At 44.1% G+C, this 20,239-nt stretch overlaps 1 protein-coding gene across 1 annotated transcript; it reads right to left on the minus strand.

The window, feature by feature from the left end:
* Nucleotides 1-1,696: 1,696 nt before the first annotated feature.
* Nucleotides 1,697-13,813, minus strand: Cmtm2 (CKLF like MARVEL transmembrane domain containing 2). Its single transcript, XM_052167307.1, has 4 exons — nucleotides 13,667-13,813; nucleotides 13,414-13,572; nucleotides 2,589-2,690; nucleotides 1,697-1,918 (listed from the first exon to the last, which is right to left on the minus strand). The coding sequence occupies exons 1-4, from the start codon at nucleotides 13,811-13,813 to the stop codon at nucleotides 1,697-1,699; spliced, it is 630 nt and encodes a 209-aa protein (XP_052023267.1).
* Nucleotides 13,814-20,239: the final 6,426 nt, after the last annotated feature.

The raw sequence follows: 20,239 nt of genomic DNA on the forward strand, positions 1-20,239 counted from the left end.
AAGTCTGGTCCTGCTCTTGGAAGAAGCTCATTTGTTCCTGTTTCTCCTTTTAAGGCTTAGGACTCCAGGTTCCCCTTACAGATCTTCCTTAGATGCCTGATGGAGCCTTCACTTTTCTTTTCTCTTTCTTTTTTAAAAAAGATTTATGTATTTATGTATTTATTTATTTATTGTTATATATAAGTACACTGTAGCTGTCTTCAGTCACTCCAGAAGAGGGTGTCAGATCTCATTATAGATGGTTGTGAGACACCGTGTGGTTGCTGGGATTTGAACTCAGGACCTTCGGAAGAGCTCTTAACCGTTGAGCCATCCATCCCTCCAGGCTCGAGTCTTCACTTTTCCCTCAGGAACGTGACTCCCCTTCAGGATGGCGAGACCATCTAGGGCAAGTGATTGTCAACCTGTGGGGTTTGATTCCTCTGGTTTTTTTTTTTTCTAATATCAGATATTTTACATATCAGATATTCTAATATCAGATATTTTACATATCAGATCTTCATATCATTATTCTTATCTGTAGCAAAATTATGAGATAGTCACGAAATCATTTTGTGGGTGGGGTCACCACAGCATGAGGAACTGTATTAAAGTGTTGCAGCACTAGGAAGGTTAAGAGCCCCAGGTTTAGGGCCTGTAGGGCTCGCTGAAGGGAGTGGGAAACCTAAACTGAGAAATGATTAGGCCATGGCCTGGTGGACATTAGGTTGGCTTCTCTGATGGTCTGCAAAAAAATCTCTGGGCCTGTCTGTGAGGGGCTTTCTAGATTAGGTTGACTGAAGTAGGAAGACCCATCCTAGCTGATCTGAGCAAAACCAAAACCAAAGAATGACAAAAATAATTGAATATTAGCATCCATCTCTGCTTCCTGATTGTGAGTGTCAAGCTGGAGGGGAAGACTTATCTCCTGGAGATTTGCTTCTCTTGCCACAATGTATCGGTTTCCCTTACACTGGAAGCCAGAACTGTAGCCCTTTCTCCTTTTAAGTAGCTTCTGGTCAGGTACATTGTTACAGCGACCTGACAAGTAAATATTACATCCTTATTTCTGGGAAAGTCAGAAGGGCCACCTCCCACCTCTGAGGAACTCGGATCAGACCCCCCCTTGTGCCTACCACCTTCTTTGCCCCAACACCAGCCTGATTCACCTTGAAACAGGGACAGTGTCCATTTGCTATCTTGACCAGTTAAATTTAACTAGGGTCCATTTTAAACTCCAGAGTAAGAATAGTGTGTGTGTGTGTGTGTGTGTGTGTTGGGGGCGTATGCATAGTTCTCATAGCAACCAGCTAAGTGCTTTAAAAGGGATACACCCTTGGTCTTTCTGGTCCCTCATTTATTTCTGGACCTTTTGGCTTATAAATTGGACAATTATCGCTTGATAATGTCATTCATTATTTCTGGTTAGCCCCAAACTGTGCTCTCTAGTCCATTAGTGTGAGAGAATTCTGGGTTCCGGGTCCCGGTGCAGATTTGACCCTAATTTCCAGGAGTTTCTGTGGAATGAAGAGCGTTGGACAAATACTGTCTAACATTTTCATACAAAAATCCATTTAAAGAGAAATGCTTTTTCCAGGATGTCTTTATTGATGGAGAACTCTGCTAGAAAGCTGGCAAAGGGAGAGAGTAGAAAGGCGGGGCCGCAGAGGTCGCGGCTGCCCCGGACCTGACCGCAGGTGCTGCTGCGGCTGCGCAGTCACCAGGCTTCTGCCTCCCTCTTGGCTCTCTCTGCCTGTTCCTTCTGTCTTTCCTCCTCATCCTCTTTGGCGGCTAGCATGAGAAGGAGTTTCGGGTCTTGCATCTTGCCGCTCTGGTCTGGGGCGAGAAGTATATACTTTCGAAGCTTCCTGGCTTTGAATTGTCTCCTCTGAAGACACAGGTCAATGATGGTAAAAAAGGCAGCAACTCCCATTAGGATCTGGGAAAACAAACAGTTCTTCATTAGTTGGGGTTTGTACCTAGAAAGAAGGCACTGAGGCCCTCCTTGCCTTTTATCAGAGGTGATGCCCAGTGTACCCCTCAAACGTCCTGATCCTGGACCCTAGTTTAACCCTCCCAACCACTTTCATGTCCAGTGACCCAGTTCTTGTTTTGTTTTGTTTTTTCCGAGACAGGGTTTCTCTGTGTAGCCCTGGCTGTCCTGGAACTCACTCTGTAGACCAGGTTGGCCTCGAACTCAGAAATCCACCTGCCTCTGCCTCCAGTGGCCCAGTTCTTTTCTTTCTTTTTGGCATACACAGGTAACTTGGCTAAGTCCCTACCTTTAAAAAAATGTGTCTTCATCATCGGAAACGTTTATTGACTTCTTAAATTTGCTTTGCCTCCAAGTTGTATTTGTTCACTTGAGACAGGGTCTCATACACCCCAGGCTGGCTTTGAACTCACTATTGAACCAAGGATAGCTTTGAACTTCTGGTCCTCTGCTTCTACCTCCTGCGTGCCAACATTAGAGATAGGCACAAGGCACTACAGTAGGTTTTGGCAGTGCCATAGGCACTCTACAGGATCAACTCCCTCCCAACCCCTGACGCTAGATTTTGTTTGACAGTGATTTGGGGAAATCCACAGCTCAGCAGAAAACACCTTACCATACCAACTAAGTAGGGCATTGGGAACTCTCGTCTCGCTTCAACAGCAAAGGCTACACCACCTAACAGGAACATGCTGGAGAATAAGTCATTCATCAAATCCTGTAAGTGGGAGAGAGAGGTGCTCTTAGCTCGCTGTACCACATCCACCCTGGAAACAGCACTGTCTCCTCCATGGAACCATTTTCAAATGCCCCCCTCCCCCTGCCCCCGATTATTTAGCATGAAATATATAAAGGCAGTGACTCCCTGCTGGCCTCTGAGTGGAGCACAAAGTCCAAACTGGCTCAGCCTTCAGGAGCCACCTCAGGGGCCACCTCAGGGGCCACCATCTTGTCTACATAATCCCGTATGTATCTAGTGCCTGTCAATAATCATGTAAATAACCCAGAGCCAGGCCACTGCGTGGCCTCTCTGTTGGGCTCCACCCCCTCATCATCTCTGTTCTCTCCTCTCAGGGGCTCTCATGAGCAGTATTGCGGGCAGGAGCTTCTTCTGCTCTGACTTAGCACTGGGAGCCTGGAAGCTCCGTCTTCACCCCAAGCCCTGCCTCACCCCTGGACCTCAGTCTCCTAGGGCTCGCTCCTCCATCAACTCTCTTCCTTTGCTTTCCTTGGGGATTTGCTTCTCCCTTACTGCATAAAACCTTTCTTCTCTCAATACCGAACGTGAGGGTGGTGATAAAATAATAAAGAGAATTAAAAAAAAAAAAACAAAAACAACCCAAATCTCTATTTGTACCCATTGTCCCATTTTCTATTACTTTTTTTTCTTAGAATGTCTAAATTTTAATTTGCTTTTAATTTTAGTGGGATGAATATCTCCCTGCCAATACCTCTATGTACTCTGATTGAAAATTCTGCCCAACTGTCTTTTAAGAGGAAACTTTTGTTTTTATTTCATGTGTATGAGCGTGTCGCCTGTGTGTATGTATTCATGACAAATCTGGTGAGTGCCACTTCCTTGGTCTGTTTCCTCCTCCTCTCTTTTTGAAGGTTGTATTATATTCTGTGTGATAGGGATTCCACCTTGAAACCAGATATTAGAATAAAAATAAACATAAGCCTTTCTCATATTGAAAATAGAGACTAAAATGTTCAATAAAATGTCAGCACACCAAATCAAGCAGCATATCAGAGCAAAATATCACAGAAAAGCATCATCCACATTAGGCTTGCAAGGATGCTTTTGTCTTCAAATTCTATCAGTACACTTTTACTCTACTGTATTTGCAACAAAAATATTGTAAGTTGCAGGAAAACTATTTGGTAATGATCAATAATAAATTTTTAATTGAATTCTTAACAAACTAGGCATCAAGGACACATCTAGGGCAGATGCCTTTAATCCCAGCACTCTGGGAGGCAAAGGCAGGCAGAGTTCTGAGTTCGAGGCCAGCCTGGTCTACAGAGTGAGTTTCAGGACAGCCAGGGGTCTATACAGAGAAACCGTGTCTTGAAAAAAACAAAAACAAAAACAAAAAAGAAAGCTGTGAGCTGTGTCACATTCTGAAACAAATCCAAAAAACCAAAAAAAAAAAAAAAAAAAAAAAGGGACACATCTGATCTTAATAAGAGGTGTCTACCCAACATTGCTTTTCTTGGTGAAAGCTTTGTTTAAAACTCCTGCTGATTCTGTCTGCTAGTGAACTGCAATCTGAGTATAATGTGACAAGAAAGTCCAGGTGTGTGCAGATTGGGGCAGAGAAACAAGCATTGCTCCCATGTAACGAGAGTCTCTGCAGAGAAAACAGAGGACTCTGCAGCCTCAATTATCCGAATAAGTGATTAAGGTTTCCAGGACCTGAACAGCAGTGCTCCTGCATGCTAGCAGAGAACAGTGACAAATGTGACCTGGACACCATCCAGGGTCTACCGTGTGTCTGAGAATAAACCTGCTGAAAGACAAGTTCAGCTTCATGGCAAGATTATGGAATCTGGCTAATGGATATCAAAGGAAAACCTAAATGAGTCGGGAAATATGCTGTATTCCCAGGTGTGAAATTATTACCATAGAGAGGGCAGAAACAACTGCCTAAGGGTGAACTCTGGTGCATAGGTGTGACTGAGGAGGCAGTTACACTCTTGAATTCACAATGGCTGTGGCTCTGTGCACGCAATCTGGCCCATGAACACCCTCCGTGGAAGTTCAGGGGCTCATGTGCTGACCTAAAAGATTTATATGTAGTCACAGGATTGACACAGAAAGGACAGACATTTTCCTCAGTGTGTAGCCACTGGTAAGATTCTTTGCTTCTGTATTCAAATCCCCACCCATGCTCCCAAAACAACTACAGTGAAACTCACTGGGGCACAGGTGTGCATATGCACATGAACACACACACACACACACACACACACACACACACACGAAGGAGGAGCAGGAGGGGATAGTTGGGAAGAGCAGAGTATCCAGGAGCACCCAGAATGGGAAGAACAAAGAGAAGGTGACAGACAGGGAGACGGAATGGAGATAAAATCCAGCAGAAGCTGAGAGGGCAGTGAGAAGGCGTTGGAGAGAGTGGGTGGGTTAGGCTGAAGTAGGGTCCAGGAGACAGAATAGGGTCAGAGAAGACACTTGATGCAGGAAGAAGGAAGATCATGTAGGGTAGAAAAGGGATTTTGAGGATTGAAAATAAGAGATGGGATCAGAGGTGAGGACACAACATCTGTCCCAACACCAGGAGTCACTGGGACCAGTGGGATCCAGGGACCCAGGAACCCACGCCTGACCAGTGGCACGGGTTCTTTCCGGTCTGAGCTGGTCCCCTGAGTAGACCTTGAGGGCATACTCTGTAGCCAGTCCCACAAGACGACGCAGAGGAAGCTTCACTCTCAGGCACTCTAATATGCCCAGGATCCCAGGGGCTTGGATGACACCAGAATCTCAGGGTCCCAGAGGCAGCTTGACTCCCAGGAGCTCTGGCACACCCAGGATCTCAGGATCACAGAGACAGCTTGACTCTGAGGAGTTCTGACACAACCACGATCACAGGAAGGACAGGCTGCAGTCAGATATAGCGAGGGCAGGTAGCACTAGAGATAACCAGATGGCAGGAGGCAAGTGTAGGAACATAAGCAACAGAAACCAAGGTTACTTGGTATCATCAGAACCCAATTCTTCCACCATAGCAAGTCCTGGTTACACCATCACATCAGAAAAGCAAGATCCGAATCCAAAATCACTTTTCATGATGATGAGAGAGGACCTTAAGAAGGTCATAAATAACTCTCTTAAAGAAATACAGGAGAACATGGGTAAACAGGCAGAAGGCCTTAAAGAGGAAACACAAAAATCTTTTAAAGAATTACAGGAAAACACAATCAAACAGGTGAAGGAAGTGAAAAAACCCATCTGGGATCTAAAAATGAAAATAGAAACAATAAAGAAATCACAAAGGGAGACAACCTTGGAGTTAGAAAACCTAGGAAAGAGATCAGGAGTCACAGATGCAAGCATCACCAACAGAATACAAGAGATAGAAGAAAGAATCTCGGGTGCAGAAGATACCATAGAAAACATTGACACAACAGTCAAAGAAAATACAAAAGGCAAAAAGCTCCTAACCCAAAACATCCAGGAAATCCAGGGCACAATGAGAAGATGAAACCTAAGGATGATAGGTATAGAAGAGAGCAAAGAATCCCAACTTAAAGTGCCAGTAAATATCTTCAACAAAATTATAGAAGAAAACTTCCACTGGGCAGTGGTGGTGCACACCTTTAATCCCAGCACTTGGGAGGCAGAGGCAGGCAGATTTCTGAGTTCGAGGCTAGCCTGGTCTACAGAGTGAGTTCTAGGATAGCCAGGGCTACACAGAGAAACCCTGTGTGGAAAAAAAGAAAAAAGAAAAAAGAAAAAGAAAACTTCCCTAACCTAAAGAAAGAGATGCCCATGAACATACAAGAAGCCTGCAGAACTCCACATAGACTGTACCAGAAAAGAAATTCCTGGTACAAATCAAATTCCTGGTATAATAATCAAAACACCAAATGCACTAAAAGAATATTAAAAACAGCAAAGGAAAAAAGGTCAAGTAACATATAAAGGTAGACCTATCAGAATCCTCACCAGACACTATGAAAGCTAGAAGATCCTGGGCAGATCTCTTACAGACCCTAAGAGAATACAAATGCCAGCCCAGGCTTATACCCAGCAAAACTCTCAATTACCATAGACGGAGAAAACAAAATATTCCATGACAAAACCAAATTTATACAATTATCTTTCCACAAATTCAGTCCTACAAAGGATAGTAGATGGAAAATACCAACACAAAGAGGGAAACTACACACTAAAAAAAGCAAGAAAGTAATCTTTCAACAAACCCACACAAACATAATTCTGCTTCTAATAACAAAAATAACAGGAAGTTAACAATCACTTTTCTTTAATATTTCTTAATATGAAAATTAATATTACCAACATATTCTAATCGATTGAAATTCAAAAATATGAGGAATTAGAAATTTGTTGGCTATCACCCAGTGGTATCTATAATTTGGCAATTGGAGAAATAGGTCCAATATTGTACAACCCATATACACTTTCTGCTTGTTTGTACATGAGAGTGTCTTGCTGTGTGCCACGTAATGGTCTTGAAATCATGCTTCTATCTCAGCCAATTAGTAGGAATGTTTATTTGATGTTTTTATATTATGCTACGGTTTTCAGAACAGTTTACATATTTGAAAATTATTTATACAGTCAAAAGAAACATAGACTATTAATTTGGGAGGTGGCTTGTAAGAGAACAATAAAGAGTGAAACCAAATGCTTTCTTATATTTATAACTATTGAATCAACTTTGAAGAAGATGACCTTATAAGTTACTCTTTTTCTGCTTTTCAAAATCATCACAGGCGATAAACCAAAATCCTACCCTCACCTAATGTCTGTGCCATCCTCCAAGCAGAACCATTGTTTATTGATACAGTTGATGAATGACTTCGTGGATAGACCATCTTAATACACACACCATTTCTTAAATGAATGTAACCTGCTCCCTGTGGGCTGAGAATGATGATAATTACTCAAGTCAAATAGCTTTGACCATAGCAGGAAGTCTGTATCCAAATAATTGTGCCTACAATTTATTCCTTATGCAGAAGAGCTATCAACTCTTAGCTTAGCTCCTATGGAGGTAAAATCCTTTGGTGATGTGAGGGACATTGAAGTACAGTCTTATTACAATGAACTCCATTGTCTAAAAATTGTTCTTATTTTGAGTTTGTACCACAGTAAGAGCCAAGACTTTAAGCTCTACTAAAAACAAAACAAAACAGAACAGCACATTCCTGCAAACAGTGAACTAGTAAATAAATAACTCCTGAATGAAAAAAAAAAAAAAACCCTCATCCTAGCTGCCTGGAAGCCACTGTTCTCCTAGCTGCCTTTGGAACAAGATGTAGAACTCTCAGCTCCTCTAGTGGCTATGCCTGCCTAGATGCTGCCAAGCTTCCCAGCATAAAGATAATGGACTGAACCTCTGAGTTTGTCATCCAGACCCAATTAAATGTTGTCTCTTATATATATATATATATATATATACACATATATATATATATGTATATATATATAAGAAAAAAATATATATTTGTGGGGTTTTTTTTTGTTTTTTGTTTTTTGTTTGTTTGTTTGTTTGTTTGTTTTTTGATTTGGAGACAGGGTTTCTCTGTATAGCCCTGGCTGTCCTGGAACTCACTCTGTAGACCAGGTTGGCCTGGAACTCAGAAATTCGCCTGCCTGTGCCTCCCAAAGTGCTGGGATTACAAGCATGCACCACTTCCGCCCGGTGCGCCTATTACTTAAAAATATTAAATTTAATAATGGTTGTTGCAGTTTCCTAGTATATAGCTATTTCAAGGAAGAAAATGACTATTCTTCAGTAGATTCTATTTTTTTTTCTCAACCTAAGGAAAACACTTTGCAGTTCTTTCTTTCTGATTTGTACGTTAGGCCATGAATCCGTGTGGAATGGGCTCCACAGCTCAGGCTCCTTCCCCTTAGTCCTCACACAGTGTGCTCTCTGGGTGGTGCCGGCTGGCGCTCCAGCTGAACCCAGGTCCCTTCTCTTTGGCTTCCTTCTTCTTCTGATCGTTCTCCTTCACCCACTCCAGGAAGCTGTCTCTGCTCTTCGAGTGTTTGATGTGTTCAGTCCGTACATTGATCCTCTTGTTCAGAATCTGCCCTTAACTTGCTTGTTTATAATGATGCCCAGGGCATGCTGGGTAACATTGCAGACTCTTCCGGTTTTGCCGTGGTAACACTTACGGGGCATTCCTTTTTGAACAATGCCCCTTCCCTTGATATCTACAATACCACCCTTCTTGTAGATTCACATGTATGGGGCCAAAGGAACAACTCCATGTTTTCTAAAAGGCCTAGAGAACATGTATCAGGTGCCTCTCCTCTTCCCTTTGTGTTCGTTATTTTGGCAAGTTACTGGAAGATGGCTGACTAGATTCTATTTCTTAATGATAGTGAATATAGTATTTTCCTAGATTTTTGCCTGAAAAGAACATTATTTTTATCACTGAATATTTCTCAATAAACATTTTCAAGAATGATTTTGGGCATATCAAATCAACTTAAATCAATGAATCTGAATCTGAAAACTCAACAAATTTGCTATCAAATAAAAAGATCCACAGATTGAAAAGAAAAGAAAAGAAAAGAAAGGAAGAGATAGTTGAAAGTGAACTGGGCTAGCTGACTGACAGTTGGCGGTACTTGAAGCAGGAGAAGCTCACCTGAGCAGAAGATATTAGGAGACAGATAAAAGAAGAATCCACAAATAAAGTAGCTATATAAGAATACAAAGACAGGGCTGGAGAGATGGCTCAGCGGTTAAGAGCACTGTCTGCTCTTTCAGAGGTCCTGAGTTCAACTCCCAGCAACCTCATGGTGGCTCACAACTGTCTGTAATCAAATCTGATGCCCTCTTCTGGTGTGTCTGAAAACATCAATATTGTGCTCACATGCATGCATAAATCTTAAAAAAAAAAAAAAAAGAAAAGAATACAAAGACAAAGAATTTAAGAGCAAAAAGCAACTTTTTTTTTTTTTTTTTTTTTTTTTTTTTTTTTTACGAAAAGCTGCTACAGCCCCTAATGTGACAGGATGTTTGAAGGAAGAAGAGACACTAAAAGACATGTGGTCACTATTGTGGCTAGGCAGAATGGGGAGCTTGATTTCAAGTATGATATAGCTAAAGGCAGGAAAAGAAGGGCTGGAAACTTTGAAAAAAGCTGAAGCTGTTGTTGGGACACCTCCTGCATGGTTCTTAGAAGTAGGTCCCCCCCCCCCCTTCCTCATTTTGGAGTATTTTATTTATAAAACCTTGCCTAAGCAACTGGTAAAAAAATACAAGTGGAAGTGGAGAAAAGACTGCTGAACACCTGGAAAAAATATAGGGGGAAATAGTGAAGCTTAGGAATAAAAAAGAACATCAAGAAAAAGAGAAAACAAATACATTCATTTCCAGGACCTGAATCAGAAAGAGGGAGTTCTCCCTGGGTAGGAGGAATGGAAGGAACTGTGTCACAGGGCAGTCAAGTCAATGAAATGAAATGGGTTCAAACCCACAGCACCTTTGGAGGAGGTAAAAAAATATCATCAATAGCATTTCCAATATTATACAGCATATGCCTGCTAGTGAGGCTAATCCACAAGTTTATGATGAAATATGGTGGGATCTTATAGAAATGAAGAACATAAATCATTTTAAGAAGCCAGTGATGTCGTATGTGATGCACTCACCCATGTGAAACAAACTCTAAATAATTGGTCTACTCAAAGTGGAATTATTATTCCCCAAGAATGGAGGGAATTGGTAACAGCTGTCTTCAGGTGCAATGGTCGTCATGGTGGACAGAAGAAGCCAGAGATTTGGAACATGGGAATAGAACTAGAAGAATTAATATAGTGAGGAGCCAGTTGATAGGGAAAGGTTATTATGCTGATATACAAGAACAGGTTCAGCTTGAAGACACAACCATAATAATGTGGTTTAGCAGCTTTTAGAGCTTGGGACAAAGTTGAGGAGCCAGGAGAGAAGTCCACATCATTAAAAAAAAAAAAAAAAAAGCTATACAAGGCTCAGGGGAAGCCTTCACTGATTTTTTTTTTTTTTTTACAAAGATGGATCTCAGCAATAAATAAAATCATACCAGACCCTGACATAAGACAGGTATTGATGAAGACCCTAGTACTTGAAAAATGCAAATGTGGGATATAAAAAAAGTCATAAGGCATGAGCAGTGCCTGTAGATGAATGGATTAAAGAATATAAATGATATTGGTTGTAATATATACCATGCTTATATAATAGGTCAAGTGATAGCTAGAGGGCTCTGATATCAAAAGGCCCTGTGCTTAATTGTAGGAAATATGGACATTTGAAAGAAAATTGTGAACAAGGCAACTCTAAAGGCAATGTTTTTTCAAAATGTAAATCCAAAAGAAGGCCCTGGCTTCCTGGAGTGTGTCAACAATGTGGCAAGGGTTACTACTGAACCAATGAGCATAGGTCCAAGAGAGATATCCAAGGCAATTGCCTGCCATTGGTAAATGATATGGGAGTAGGGGTAGCTTGAGGCCCTGAAGTAAAAAGTATGAGTGGTTTCCCTCTTGTCAGACAGGAACTAACAAGCAGGCACTTCACCACACAATCCTACAGGACAACTAAGTATTGCAGATCTAATGCCTGTTACTACAGGCAGTGCTGTGCTAGACTTGGCCACAGATAAACATTTTTGCACTATCCCCAAAATTTCTATGTTATAAAATGTCTACAGGAGTTTATGGTCCTTCGCCCTCAGGGTTTGGGAAGGAGAAGTTTGACTTCCCCAGGGTCCATTGTGCAGGAATTATAAAGATTTCAAAAGAGAAATTAAAATAAAATAATGGCGTATGTGAAAAGTGAGATGTAAATTAACACAAGTGAGGGGATTTCTCAGTTGCTTCTGTTTCCCTATGTCAAAGGCAAAACTTCTCCACATAGAAAGACCAGCGGGTTTGGAAGCACTGGGAAATGTGCGTTCTGGCAAATGGTTGGGTAATAATCAAAGGCCAAAATTAAAGTCACAAGTGAATGACATGTGCAATTGGTGGCCACAGAAGCTCACTGTAGCCACTTCACCACACAATCCTACAGGACATGTATTATAGAGAGATCTAAATGCATCCTAAAACAAATACTTGTAAAACCAAAAGGAATAATGATCCCCAGGGATTGACTAAATGGTGCTCTGTTAACTTTAAATTCTCTGAACATTAAGGAGAAAGGAGCAGCAGCAGCTGAGAGACATTGGGTGATAGACCAAACTGGAATTACGTCAGCCTACATACTGTAAGGATGTGTTAACATCCGATGGTAGTCTGGGATGCTGGTTTTGTTTATGTTTCCGCAGGAAAGGAAAAGCTGTAGGTACCATCAAAATAAGAAAGCTCAAAATTGAGGCAGGGCTCTTCTGAAAGTCTTGGCAATTGCCCCAAAAGAGCAAAGATGAGAGCTTGAACAATCACTGCTCTCCCCTCCCAGGCAGAAAAGCCAGGACAAGAAATGTTCAACTCCTAAACACTGATTGACCTATGACCAGAACTTTGGATTCCTGGTATATAAAGCCATCCACGATGCAGAGTGATCACAGGCCTAGGAGCAGGTCTCTAAGAGAGGTTATGCTGAAGATCACCACATCCTGCAAGACCAAATCAGGACTACAAGCCAAAGGTTCACAGAGCTGGGGACAGAGATTAAGAGAAGAAGTCAAAATACAAGATGCTAGAAGATAAGACAGTCCAGGAGTAAAAAAGATTCAAGAAGCAGTACCCAAATTACAGGGAAGAGAAACATCACGGTTAAGTTCTTATCTCACTTGTGGATATACTCCAGAGAAAACGGAAGGGTCATATCAGACATCTGAGGATCCTGGAAAGACACTGGGATGAATTGAGAAGCAGCTTCAAGGTTGCATAATTAATAGCTAAAACAAAACGGGCTGTGGGGAGGAAGGTCGTATGTAATATTTCATGTGCCTGGCTCTCTAGTTCACCTTCAGTGATAACTGGCTCTTGGACTTCTGGGATCAGGAGTGGATATGAAAGGCAGCAGAGGCTAAGAGTCATGAGAGAGGGGTTGGAGAGAGAAATAGTAGTGGCAGAAGAAGTGTCCAGGAGACAGAAGAGCCAGAGAAGCCAGTTGGTGACAGTTGAACTAGCGGAAGCTGAGCTGAGCTAGAGAAGATTGTTAGGAGACAGATAAAAACTACATCCCGCATTTCCCATCTAATGACTATGCATAATTGGGGTTGCATCTGATTAAAATTAGATGCATTGTGGGAAGGGGCATGCATGTTCTGCAAGCAAGTCCTTACATAATCCAAGCCTACTAGTCAAAATGGAGACCCACCCAAATGACTCCCTTTGTACCCGAAATCCTCCTGCACTTGAACCTCATAAAGGAAGTCTCAAACAATAACTAGAAGAATAACTGGGGTCTTGACCTGAGCTTCCCCCACCCCGCCATGATTGACATTTGCTTCATTTTACTGTACAAGTTTATGCAGAGCCTGATTTTCTCTTTTGAACCCTAGAATGATATCCCAATGAGACATACGCCAGCATTATCAGGAATGGCTGGTTGTTTATGCCTTCTCTGTTTCTGAAGACAGACCCAATGCAGCTACATTTTGGGAGCCTCTCCTGCCTGGCTTTCCCTCTCCAAGCCAGCGTTCCAGCCTGTGCACCAGTAGAGGAGGTGAGGTTCTCTTTTTCCCAGTCGTTCGAATGGGACTCACCTCACCTTCCTACCGTCTTTACTTACCATCATGGGCCAGAAGATGAAGGGAATGTATCGGTTGATGGCAAAGGAGTAGAGGAAGAAGAAGAAAGCACAGATTGACAGCTCCATAGTGAGGATCAGGATCAGGAAGGGGTGCGTGGCCACCCTTTGGAAACAGATCAGTGCAGTGATAATGCATATCTGGGTGGAAAAATACACACACCTGAGGTGTTGCTTTGGAGGAACCCCACTCCTCACCCCTGCCAGACACCTCTGCCATTCCAATCCAGTTTACCAAAGCCAGACTCTTGGACTCAGCATGTCCCTGCATCCAGAAGTCTTTATTGCTGTCTTTGAATTCCCACTTGTAGCCTCTGAACCCCTTTCTGTCATCCTTGCTCTTCTTGCCAGCTGGCTTGCCTCGCTGTGCAGGTGCTGCCATCGGAGTTAGGAGCAGCTCTCAGCTTCCTACCGACCAGCCTTGTCTGCAGTCCCTGAACAGGCCCAGCTCAAGAGAGAGCCTGGTGTCTCCCGACCTGTTCAAGGGTGGCTCTCAACTGACCACCGGGACTGCAGAGTTCCAACGCTTGTCTTGGCTGGCGCGCGCCCAGCTCAACGAGTGGACCAGCAGGCTCTCCTCCATCCAGCAGGGACCAGACAGTCCCACCCTCCACGCACCGGCATTCGCTGAGCCCCGCTGGTCCTAGCGAGGCCTTCCTTGAAAAGGAGACCCAGGTTTGTGGCTATGGCTCCCACTCCCTGGGGTCCTTTCCCTCCCGACCTCCTGGGGCAGCCTTGTGGAGCAAGCGAAGTACAACTCTCGCTCGCAACTCTTGCAGAAGGCCACGCGAGAAAGCAGAAGTGTTGCCGACTTAGAAGCAGTGCCTTTGGGCTCACACTCACGAGGGCGTGGGAGCTCCGTGGCGGTCTGGTGGGAGTGATGATACCTGTGGCCATGACCTCAACTCTCTGCCAAACGCTGCTGCAGAGGGCTGCGGGACTTCAGCGCTGCTTCTGCCTCGGCCGGGTGCCAGAGGGCTTAGTCTCCTCGCCAGGGAATTTTCCTCCTTGCGCCTCATCTTCTCGGCAACCAACAATGCATCAATGACACACACGATTGCTGCCGAGACGCACAGGATCTGTCAGACACAACACGGGTGGGAAGGAAAGACCAAATTACTTTACAGTTTCCACCTCTCATTCCTTTTCCTATCCCACGAGGTCAGGAGCTGCAAGAAGACCCCGTCCCTGCTGACTGCTGTAGACCAGGTTTCTCTTTCCAAGAAAAGGGAGGCAGTGACTAGCTCTTAGAGCAGATGTTCTCAGCTTCTGGGTCTGGACCCTTTAGGTAGCATGACCTTTTCACAGGGGTCGCCTAAGATTAACAGAAAGCACAGATAGTCATATTACATTTCATAAGAGTAGCAAAATTACACCTATGAAGCAGCAACAAAAATAATTTCGTGGTTGTGGGTAGGGTCACCACAACATGAAGAACTGTATTAAAGGGTCCCAGTGTGAGGACGGTTGAGGAGCACTGTGTTAGACAATGACCTTTGCAGATCTGAGAGCCTAGCAGAGCTGAGGGTGGGGTGATGGCTGATCTGGAGCTCTTATGAACTGGGACAGGCTGGAGATTCAGAAAAGCCACCCGCAGAGTCTGTGAGGGGAAGGACACGCAAACCTGGCTAAGGCAAAAAGACATGGAGGTGGTCTGCTGCCAGCACAGGCAGGGAGAGATGGGGCTGGGTGTGCAGGGACCCAGGCAGCACAAAACAAAGTTGGTGTGTTGCCAGGTTGGGACCAGGGATTGTAGCGCCTGGTATTCCAGCCATAATGCTTCCCTCTGGGTACTTGATGACAGGTCCCTAGGAAGACTTGTTCTAGGCCCTGTGTGAGTTTCTTAACTTCTGCCCACACTGTTAAACTTGAGCCAAGTCCTGTTTCCTTTCTCGGCCCATTATTTGAACATTTGATTGGCTACTTCTTGCCCCCTTCCATCTGATAAGGATTTGGGCTCATTTTATCTAAGCCTTGTGAGCCAGGACAAAGTACCTAACTTCAGTCTCAGGACATGGGTGTCTGTAAACCTGAAAGTTCAAAGATTAAGTCACCATCTTAATGCTAAAGAAGCTCTGGGAGGCAGGGGCCGTCCTCGATGCTTCCATGGAGAGAGAAGTCTAAGGGATCTTTCTGGGATTTGGGTGCTTTCTCTCCTGGGACCAGGACAATGCTCTGTCTTGAACTTGTCTAGATAAACTCATTGTCTTCCCCAGAGAATTATTCTTGGGGTTATGGGCAAAGCTTACTTTTGAATTACACAAATACATAACTTACAAGCAGAGGCCAGTGGATGCAGGCCTGCATGTTTTGAAGGGTTGATGAAAAATAGGACGAAGCTGGTTTCCTGAATCATGATGACCACAAACAGGTCCTAGGCACCACCAATGATGAAACAAAACACGGATGCTGCAGTAATACACTGCAAGGAGAGGACGGCTTGTTCAGTGAAGGTAGCTGTTTTCCAGGAGCACATATTAGTGGGCAACGTTAATTACAGTTCATCTTATGATACTGCAATAGTCTCTTTTTAAAAATGTGTGTTTGCACATGCATGTGTGTGTCTCTGTGTGTGTGTGTGTATATATGTGTGTGTGTATGTGTGTGTGTGTGTGTTTGGTGGGTGTGCAGGTGTATGTTCCTGTGTACATGTTCAGAGGTGAGGGCATGGGTATGTGTAATATCAGAGGTCACCTCAGGTATCAGGCCTCACTTGCCACCTTGTTTGGCACAGGGCCTCTTGCCGTTCCTGCCACACCACCTACTCTGGCCCAGCTGGCCCACAAGCCTCCAGGCTACTCTACTGTCTCTACCTCCATCTTACCACAGGAAGGCTGGGATTGCACACTGCATGCCGCCTCATCCAGCTTCTGGATGGCTTCTGAGGGTCTGACCTCACGAGCTCAGGCCTTGCACCACACACTGTTCTTCAGAGCCGTCTTTCCAGCACATGCCTGTATTGCTTTCCATGATTGTCTTGGCTTCAATAGTGTTTTAAGTTAATTTATTTTTGTGTGGTACTGAGGATTGAGCTCAGGGCCTGGCATATGCAAGTAAACATTGCACTACTGAGGTGCACTCCTCCTTTGCAGTTTTCAATGTTTAATTAACTAACTTGTCAGCGCTAGCGATGAGGCACAGGGCCTTCCTCCTGCCATGCAAGCCCATCAACCACTGAGCTGCATTCCCAGCCTCACTTAAAAGCATTGTTGGAGATTAAATATCATATGCCAATGTTAACATATATGCAAAATAATAAAGATTGAACACAGAACAGTAGTTGGTTTCTCAAGGGTTTCTCTGTGTAGCCCTGGCTGTCCTCAGACTCCCTGTGTAGACCAGGCTGGCCTGGAACTCACAGAGATCCACCTACCTCTGCCTCCCAAGTGACTAAAGGCAGGCACCACCACAATCACTGGACAAAGAAGTTCTTAAACTCCTTTCTCCTTCTCTATCCACACCTAGCCCTTCTCCTTATGCAGCTCTGGCTTGCTTGAAATTCATTATTATAAGCTGGCCTTGAACTCTCAGAGATCTGCCTGCCTTTGCCTCCTAAGTGCTGACGGTAGAGGTGAGTGCCACCACTCCTAGCTAGTCTGTCTCCTGAGGAGGAATCATTATTTCTGGTCTGTATTTCTAGAAGGAAATCCAAGTATCTACTGGTAAATATAGAAGTAAAGAGATGTTGATTTTGTCAGAAATGGTGGGGTAAAACCCCAGTTTTCTTTATGTTCAACAGCTGATTACATCAGCCAGTGTCTGAGAGATGCTAGAATTTTCCCCAATGATAAAAAAAAAAAAAGAAAAGAAAAAAAAGTAAGCTGCTTGCTGCAGAAGCAGCAGTAGCACCACCAGCTCTACCAGCAGCAGCAGCATCACCACCAGCACCAGCACCACCATTACCACCACCACTACTATGACCACCACTACCAGCAGCAGCAGCAGCACCACCACCAGCAGCAGCAGCAGCACCACCACCACCAGCTCTACCACCACCAGCTCCACCAGCACCACCACCACTACCATGACCACCACTACCAGCAGCAGCAGCACCAGCTCCACCAGCACCACTACCACTACCATGACCACCATGACCAGCACTACCAGCACCACCACCACCACCAGCACCAGCACCAGCAGCAGCAGCAGCAGCTCATTAGAGGACTGCTTGTTACATCCCCCCCCGCCCCCTCTGCTTGTTTCTCTGTTCCCACGTGTTCTCCACAAGCCTCTCTTTCTCTCTTTGGCCCTTTCTGTTTTTCTCTGTCTCCACTTTTCTGCCCCCAAGGCTCCAGGCTCAGAGCTAACAGTAATGGGGCCCCTGCAGGGTGGGTCGGAGCACCGTAAGACACTCTAGCTCGCATTAAAGTGAAGGAGGCCTTGAACCACAGCTACTCTCTGAGGAGCAGTAGGAGATGATAAACAGGGAGGTCCTACAGCCAGTGCCCCTGACTAGAAGATACTGGTCTGCGTCTGCCTGAAGCGCTGCCGTTCATACTGATGCGCTGACACAGCCTGTAGACCAGACCTCCCTTTTCCTCTAGATGCCCTCAACAGATTATGAACTAGCCCAAGGCTTTGAGGTTCAAAACAACTACAAAATCTCCATTTTCTTGTCATTAATTTTGCATCTACTACACAGTATATTTAGAGTTTGGGGCTTTCTTTATATTTTTGCTTGCTGACAGGGTCCCTCTCACTAGCCCTGGCTGTCCTAGGACTTACCATGTAGACCAGGATGCCCTTGAACTCCCAGAGATCCTTGTGCCTCTGCCTCCTGAGTGCTGGGGTTAAAGGGCTATGTCACCCTGCCTGGCTGAATATTCTGCTTTCCCTATAAAGACAGTGTTCAAGCTGGGTGTGCGGCTCACACCGACGACCTCAGCGTGCAGATGACAGAAGCTGGGGCCTTGCAGCTGGAGGTCCATCTGGGCTACAGGATGAGTACCAGTCCAGCCTGGGCTACAGCCTGAAACCTTGGCTCAAAACCCAAAAATAAATAGACAGACATGATATCCTAAACTTCCTGTAGGGGGCATAGGTGTTCAGACATAAGCATATCCCCCCTCCCCACCCCCCTGGTTCTATGCACTCCCTAGAACAGCACTTTTGTACCAAGCCAGTTCCAGACTAACTCAGCTAGCACAGCTGCTGGCTGGGGTGGGGCCTGCTGGCCTGAGCCAAGCATCCAGCCCAGGGGAGTTCACCCAGGACAACCAGTCTCATTTGCTGCAACTTTTTTCCTTTCTTAAAGCAAACCTTTTTTCTTTTTATTAACTATTTTTCTTTTGGAAACTACTATTTTTTTTTCATTAATTTTTTTCCTGTCTACTTCTTGTAGGCATGCATAGACCATTGCATGTTGAGGACAATTTAATTTTCCACAATACACATCAATCTAAAAATGTAAATTTCTCTTGTTGAAATGCTTCTTTATTGAGAAATGATTAGAAGACATGACAATTGGCAAGCAACTGCATGAGGAAGGTGGGCGGGGCTTATCTGGAAATGATCTGTTTAGATGTGTGCTGTTTTTAGTTGGGAGTGAGGGATTTGTTTTCTGTTTGTTTGTGTGTGTGTGTGTATGTGTGTGTTTGTTTGTTTTTAAATGGGGTCACACTGTGTGGCACTAGCTAGCCTGGGACCTCGTGTAGACCACGCTGACCTCAAAGTTCTGCGTGCTGGAGTTAAAGGCGTGACCCACCATGCCTGGCTTCCTGTTTATTAATGGCATCTTAGAAACAAGGTTATTTGACAGCATATTTTTTCAAATTTCCTATTAAAAAAATAAGCATTCCAGCTTCCTAAGGGACCCTCTGTATCCTAAAACTTCTGCATAATTATCTGTCTTTCCTACCCAGATGAGTTCTCCCTCTAGCTATATCTATGTTTATACACACACACACACACACACACACACACACACACACACATATACATGTGCTCAAATAACTAAATGAATTCATGTGTTCTAAGATGCCCACAGGTAAATTGTAGAACAAATATATGGGATTTTTTTCTGTTATATTTTAGTTTCCTAAAAAATACTGATTTCTGAAAAATTGAAAAACAGACTTCAAAACATTTTAGGGGCTTGTTCCATTTATTTGGGAGACAACTGCTGTTGATCTTGCCTTCCCACAGACCCCATGGTGCAAGAGTAGAACTCCTAACCCAGAGCTCTGCAGGGCTATATCACAGTCTTTGACGGCACACTGACTTCTCCATTGTGTGTTCTTAGGATGTTATCAACTCAATGGTAACTACATAGTGCATGCTCATTGTGTCTGTGCTGGCCCTTGTACCAGAAACCTCAACGATGACAGTCCTTGGAGGGGTAAGTGCAAGTCTTTCAGGTTTCTTCCAGTTGGATCAAAGTGCAAATTAATTTGGAACTCTGACATGATCCTGGACTGGCCTACAGTGCCTACTGGCTTTATCGTTTGTGTGAGCAAATGCATTCCCTGATTAGCATCAGTAGAGAGGGTTTCATACTGGAATCTGCCAAACAAAGAGGTCCTGGCATGTTTCTTACAGGGCTATACCAGACAGAGAGAATCTGCTAAAATCAGCTACCACTTTAAGCTCTGAAAAACCCGATGTTTAACAAGAAAAGAAGCATGATCATTTCATAACTCTCCCCTTGAAAGGATCTGTATCACTGTTAGGTGAGACAGAATATTCCCATAACTTTTCAGATGCAATATAACAGATTTCCTCCCTGCAAGGGATGTGGTAGGAAGCCTTGCAAGCCAAGGGTTATTCTGAATGCCGCCCAAAGAGAAGCAAGTCATCCTAGACAGACTTA

This window comes from Apodemus sylvaticus, chromosome 21 (assembly GCF_947179515.1).
Source record: "Apodemus sylvaticus chromosome 21, mApoSyl1.1, whole genome shotgun sequence".
Classification (NCBI taxonomy): Eukaryota; Metazoa; Chordata; class Mammalia; order Rodentia; family Muridae; genus Apodemus; species Apodemus sylvaticus.

What these genes read in the sequence shown, in the direction of transcription:
- Cmtm2 (XM_052167307.1), bottom strand. Translation starts at nt 13,813, where the DNA reads ATGGCAGCACCTGCACAGCGAGGCAAGCCAGCTGGCAAGAAGAGCAAG. An exon ending in AGTCCAAGAGTCTGGCTTTG is followed by an intron (nt 13,573 to 13,666) that starts GTAAACTGGATT and finishes TTTTCCACCCAG; the next exon opens with ATATGCATTATCACTGCACT. An exon ending in TCATCTTCTGGCCCATGATG is followed by an intron (nt 2,691 to 13,413) that starts GTAAGTAAAGAC and finishes TCCCACTTACAG; the next exon opens with GATTTGATGAATGACTTATT.